This window comes from Nyctibius grandis, chromosome 1 (genome assembly GCF_013368605.1).
Source record: "Nyctibius grandis isolate bNycGra1 chromosome 1, bNycGra1.pri, whole genome shotgun sequence".
Classification (NCBI taxonomy): Eukaryota; Metazoa; Chordata; class Aves; order Nyctibiiformes; family Nyctibiidae; genus Nyctibius; species Nyctibius grandis.
The window spans coordinates 54,547,900-54,554,231 of NC_090658.1; the positions used below are offsets into that span (position 1 = coordinate 54,547,900).

Below are 6,332 nucleotides of genomic sequence, written 5' to 3' on the forward strand. Positions count from 1 at the left end.
AAAACAAGTAGACTACCTGCTTCCAAAAAAATTGTTCATAATTTGCAAACCTTGGCAGTTGGGTACCCCAAGAAGTATGCACCATTTTTGCAAAACCTACACTCAGTACAAAAAAAAAAAAAAAAAAAAAAAAAAAAAAAAAAAAAAAAGAGTCTTTCGCAGTGTCATCCACGCAGATCCCCTTTGACAGCTCAAGTAAAACTGTACACCAAGGAAGTGTAAAATAGCTCTACAAAATAGCATGTAAACATGCACCTTAGCATACAGGCAAAATACGTTCCACTTCCCTGCAGAGGCAAGAGCACAGCTCGCTTAGTGGGTACTAGGATTCCAGCCACAAGGACTCTGCTTCCCTCTCAGCCACTGGCCTGCTGCAAGATGCTAGACAAGTCCTTGACTTCTCAACTTCCCAGGTGACCCAGGCACAGAGAGGAAATTCCTACACTAATTGATGCATCAAGTGCAGAATTTCGTTAAAGGATAGATATTAATAGATCTGTCTACTTTCTCCTGACAGGAGCCAACACTTCAAAAAAAAAACCCAAACCATTTTCAAAGAAGACTGCACTCCTTCCCCAGAGGCTCGTCATGTTCAGGCACACACAATAAAGGCTTTTCTGCACTTGCACAAAAATGATCACGACCCATTCACCAAGATGCAGTGGTTTCCAAGCCTTTCATCTGCAGGCCTCAGAAGATTTTCCAGCAGAGACACAACTACTGGCTAGAGCGGTGAGGGTAATAGATTCTAGTTTTATTTCCCAGATCCCTCAAAAGCAGTCGAAAGGCCACAAAGCGAGAAGCTGTGTAACCCAGTGTTTCTCATAGTCTATTCCCACACAAGCCAAGCAACATTCATCCTTGATGAAGATGAAAATTTTAAAAATTGACATCAAATTTCCTCTGAGAAAGAGATCTGTGCTTGATCCAATTAAAAAGTCAATCAATTGTAAGAAAAACCTGCTTCTACCTTCATGGAAAACTTGTCCACTTCCTCTTCACTGGAGGAATTTCTTCTTAATTGTAACATTAGAGGAAGAAGAAAAAAAAAAAAAGTCATTAAAACCCAAGCCAAAAAAGGCAATACTTCATTGTGTTTAGGAAGTAATATTCAAAGCGTTTCTGCTTCTCCTGTTTTCACTTGAATTTTCATTGATTTTTTTTTTTTTTCTCTGGTTACAGTAGAATCACACAATAACATGAACTGGAAGGGTCCTCTGTTCAGCTGGTCCTATCCCCCCAACAAAACAGGGACAAATTGACTTGGGTTGCTCAGCATCTTGTCCAGCTGAGTTATGAATATCTGCAAGGACACCCCAATCCCTCTGAGTAGCCTGTTCCAATGTCTGACCATCCTCATGTTGAAAATTTATTTTCTAATATCTCATTGGAATTTCCCCTGTTGCAACTTGCGTCTGTTGCCTCTTGTCCTACTGCTGTGCACATCTCCATACCCTCTCATCAGTTAACTGAAGACATGGGATAGTTTTCCCTTAAAGAAAAGCAACACACACACACACCGAGTCACATTTCCAAGATGTTCCTAAATCCAGATATGGATTTTCATATTATTTTTTCTGAAATACAAGTACTACATTTTTGTTTGCAACCTAACACGGATTGCCCTTCTGTACCACCAAAGGCTTACCTTCACAGATAAGCAATGCAGAGTAGCTAATGTGGTGAAAACTCACACTCCTCCCGTATGGAGGAACCCTTAGTTTTTGTTCCCTATTTGAATTAGTCCTGCCAGTCTGAGGTACTTACATGACCTCACAATACACTGTTTTTCACAACTTCTCTGTTAAGCAGGGAAGCGACATTTAGCAATGTGGAAACTGGGCACAAAGGAAAACCACGCACAAACTTGTGGTCAACATGAGGATGAGGACTACAGGCCACACCGCCGGGCTATGCCGGGCCACCCCCTTCGGGGTCACGGAGGCTGCGGCAAAGCCCCGGAGAGAGCTCAAGTGCTTGAGCGCTGCTGCTCTCGCCCTGCCAGCACACCTTGCTCTCCAGAAGCAGATCACCGGCATGTGGATGGATACTCGGTTCACAAAGTATGTGGGTTTGGGTTGGTTTGTTTGGGGTTTGGGTTTTTTTGTTTGTGGGGGTTTTTTTTGCAGCAGCATCTTCTGCCATGAGCCACCTCTAACCCCGTTCCCCCGCGCCGGGCACGGCCCGCCTCCGGCGCGCAGGGGAGCGGGGTCAGGCGCTGACACAACCGCGACGCCCCACGGCCCCGCTGAGGGACCCGCGGGCGGCGCCCGCTGCCCTCCCCGCCGCTGCCGCCTTCGACCCGACCTGACGGCAAGCGGCGGCCGGCAGACCGCGCTCTGCGACGGTCACCGGGCGGGCGAAGAGCCACCCCCGGCCACAGATGTGCCTCGGGTCCGAGGAGGGGTCTCGCGGGGATCTACCCTTCGCCAAAATTAACTCCCGAGAGGGCGCTCCCCCACGCCGGGCTCCCAGGGCGCCCTCGGCCCTTCCCACCTCAGTCTCAGACCTCACCGCCCCGCGTCCCACCTGCCCACCCCTCCCGGGCAGCCCTGGCCTCCCGCCGCCCCCGGCCCTGCTCCCGCTGCCCGGGAAGCCGGGGGAACCCACGGCCGCCCCCAACCCCCTCCCGCCCCGGCGCCGGAGGGAGGCCCCAGCGCGGCCGCCAGTGGGGGCGAGGAGGAGCCGCAACAAGTCCCCGCCGCCACCGCCAGCCGCCCTTACCCAGATAGTGCCGCAGGTCCAGCAGAAAGTGCGGGGGACCCCCGTTGAGCTGGTAGAAGAGGGAGCCCAGGCAGAAGAGCAGCAGGGCGGCCATGCAGAAGCCGTAGTCGCGCAGGGAGAGGAAGGGCAGCAGCGAGAGGGGCCGCCGCCTCTTCCAGCCCCCGCCCTGGCCCGGGCCCGGGCCCGGGCCCCCTCCCGCCGCCGCGGGGGGCCGGGGCGCCGGGCAGTCCCCGCCGCCGTGCTGCTGCTTCTTCTTCATCCTCCCCTTCGTCGCCGCCGCCGGGTCACGCAGCCCGCCAGGGAAAGCGCATCCTCCATCCGCCTGCTCGGCTCCGCTGCCCGCGGCGGGGAAAGTTCCCGGGAGCTCAGAGGACCCGTCCCGTCCCCATCGCCGGCTGCCCCCGGCCCCGCAGCAGGCGAGAGTCCCCGGCGCTGCGGCGGCGGCTGCTGCGAAGCGCCGCTAAGGGGAGGGGAAGGAGGTGTTCACCATCCCGCTCCCTGAGGCTCCTCTCCTTCGCCGCCGCCGCTCTCGCTCCCTCTCTCCGCTCAGCCTCTCGCTCCGGTGTCAAGTTACAGCCAGCGCTCCGCCGCCGGCCGCCTGCGACTCGCGGCCGGCTTGTGCGCGCCGCGCGGCCCCGCCCGCCCCGGCCCGGCCCCGCCGCCCGCCCACTCCGGCCCGCCCCGGTCCCCCCCGGTCCCCACGACGCTCCCGTTGGCTCCGCGCGAGCGACCCCTGCGGGCGCCGCCGCCCCACCGGCCTGGCTACGGCGGGGCCCGGCGCACCCCGGCCGACCTAACGCACCTGCCTCGGCCCGCCCTGGCGCCGCGGGCTGCCCCTCGGCGCCGTGGGTGCGCGGGGAGCAGGGCCAGTACGCGTGGGGCAGGGGCTCGCTGTCCCCGGCCGCAGGGGTCTGCCCTCGCAGCCGGCCCCGCGAGGAGCAGAGATGGGGCCTGACTTGCCCAAAACACGGCCATGGCCCCCGGCCCACCCATCTCCCTCGGGACACCCATCTCCCTCGGGACACCCCTCTGGGGCCTGGACCGGGGGGTCTCATCTTGCCATGGCCTCAATGGCCCGCACACGCTACGTCAGGACTGCCATATCTTTCCTTGCAGTGATGATAGCAGGAAAAAGGTTTAATATTATGGTGATTTAGACAAGTCTAATGCACCAGCAAGATCTGCCGCCTTTATAGTTGTGTAGCATCATTCGTGGAGGAAGAGAGGGATCACTCTTCTCATTGCGGCTTTGCTGGGGTGATTAAAGCGGGGCTGTTTGCTGGCAACAAGGCTTTAGACAAGTACGGAAATTACAAAATTAAGATTGCTCATGCAACCTTGATTTGACCCCCTTGTACATATGGCTTATGATACAGCCTCTAATTACTTGATCATGGTATTTTTCCTAGAGAACTGCTTCCCACCATGCATAGGGTGAATGGCGTTCACTCAGCGCTGAGCTGTTTAATAGCTTTATCCTCTTTACACAAAGTATGTCCCCAATATGTCTTGATGGCTTATTTGGCTTATTTGGAGCTATTCTTGTCCTTGGGCATTGTCTGAAGTAGAAATACATGTCATTCCCCCATGCGGCTGCATTGCCAGCGCAGCAGTGGAGGGAGGAGGGCTTGGCATGGTACTGCCAGTTCTCCATTTTATGGACCTGCCTGGAAGGGGGGGCTTCCCCAAGATCCTGCTCATGGGATCACACAAGACTCTTCATTTCTAAGCAATAGCAAGTTCTGTCCGCTGTGGTTTGGGAGAAAAGTAGGAAATCATGACCCAAGTGCAACTCGCCAGGTCAGAAATTAAAAAGCTATCACCCTTTTCCTTTTTTAGGCTTAAAAAATGCATCCTGCTTTAGGGGGCCTGACTCATAATCTTTGCGCACTTGCAGCTGGAAATTTTGCTCAGGAGACTGCATTCAGATATTTTTGCCACTTACTGAAAGGCTTGGGTGAATGCCTGAATCTTACCTATGCTTACTGGCTTCGTTTTGTTGCTGGCGTCCAGCAGCAAAGGGCATCTGCTGAAATACGGAAATTAATCCTGCTGGTGTGGACAAGTGCGCAAAGCCAGAATCTGACAATAAATAACCAATCTCATTGCATTCCTTGATAAAAAAATAACCACATGCTGTCTGAAAGAGCAGACCTCCTTTGCTAGTTTGGAGAGTATTCTCTCAATTTTAGTTCCAGAGTTCTACAGCATCACTGCACAGACCCTTCATAGTCTTACACAAAACCTGGAGCAAAGACAAAGTTAGGAATGACACCTCAATTCTGAAAAAGAGGAAAGTAATTTCACTTTGGGCTAGTGTTTAAGCACTAAAAAGAGACAGCAAAAGGTAAACTTTTAGGACTGCATCTCACTTTAAAGAGAAATAGCCAACAACTTTCACCAGATAAAGTTGTAACTGTAATTGCATAGTTAAACTACCACTTCTGAATTCTCATGAATGTTGCTTTGAAACGCTTAGGAAGTATCAGGGTCTTATTTAACATGCGCTACTGCCATGGATGTTTTGCCGTGCATTGCTGCCATGGTTGTTTTACATTGTTTTATATTATTCTGAATACTTCCATATCTACCGGCTTGTTTGTAATGACCACGCTGCAGATTTGTTCAGTAGTGCTAGTTGCTGTTGCACGAGAGAAACAGGTAAGCACTTACACTGAACATTTGAGAAAAATGGATGCTTTGATGAGAAGACAGACAACACCTGTAAGGTGAATCAATAAATCTTTGTTTTTCTGGTTGCAAAGAATGTCTTTGATCTCTAGGAAGAGACTTTAAAAAAAAAAAAAAAAGAAGAGATGGAAAACCAGAACAACCAGTGGAGTAAAATTTAAATGGGAAGGTTGTACTATTGAGAGAGTTTTTGCTGCATTTCTAAGCATTGATAGGTAAAAAATTCTCTTGGGAGGAAGAAGAAATAGAAAACTCTGTTGCTGGAACATATACTTAAATGTATAAATTAGCTGTAAAATTAGTTACTTTCACATACATGAACTATGACACCTACGTTATGCTATCAATTAAAACGTCAAAAATCAAATTAGGGCAACAAGCAGGAAAATAAATACTATTTACTTTGTGCTATAGCTTGATGCAGTGCAACTGTTTCCCTATTTTAATTCCCGTTACTCATCTACTTTTAACAAAAAGAGTATGATTTTGCATGCACAGCATAAAGCTATTAAAACGTATATACATCCTTAACTTATTACACTCCCATTCACACAAAAAAACCCCCGAAGAATCCAAAACACAAACCCCACATTAAAGGAATATTATGATTGAAAAGCCAAGTGTAGACACTTTAGGATAATCCAAAGATAAGATTTTTCAGACTAACTTGTTTTGACTTGTAGAGAGTGTGACTTACATATGTGTGTGATGGTATTGTTTTGTTCAGAGGACCGCTGCCTTGTACAGTACATGGGACAGACACTGTTCACTCCACGTGCAGCTTTTCAGTTTATTTTTAATCTCTTTGTTCAACATAATGTCCTCAGGCTTTGTTTAAAGCTATTTAAATCCTACTTGTAATGTGGAATTATTAACGTCATAGGAGGCTTTTCTGCAGCATTCATTGTTACAGTACC

At 50.4% G+C, this 6,332-nt stretch overlaps 1 protein-coding gene across 1 annotated transcript in view; it reads right to left on the reverse strand.

Annotated features, from left to right (window-relative positions):
• The window catches only part of UST (uronyl 2-sulfotransferase), a 176,138-nt gene extending 172,866 nt beyond the window's left edge, over window positions 1-3,272 (reverse strand). The window contains exon 1 of the mRNA XM_068402706.1: window positions 2,725-3,272. Within this exon, the coding sequence (XP_068258807.1) occupies window positions 2,725-2,983 (259 nt within the window). The 5' untranslated portion in view covers window positions 2,984-3,272. The remainder of the gene's footprint in view (window positions 1-2,724) is intronic.
• Between the last annotated feature and the right edge of the window lie 3,060 nt (window positions 3,273-6,332).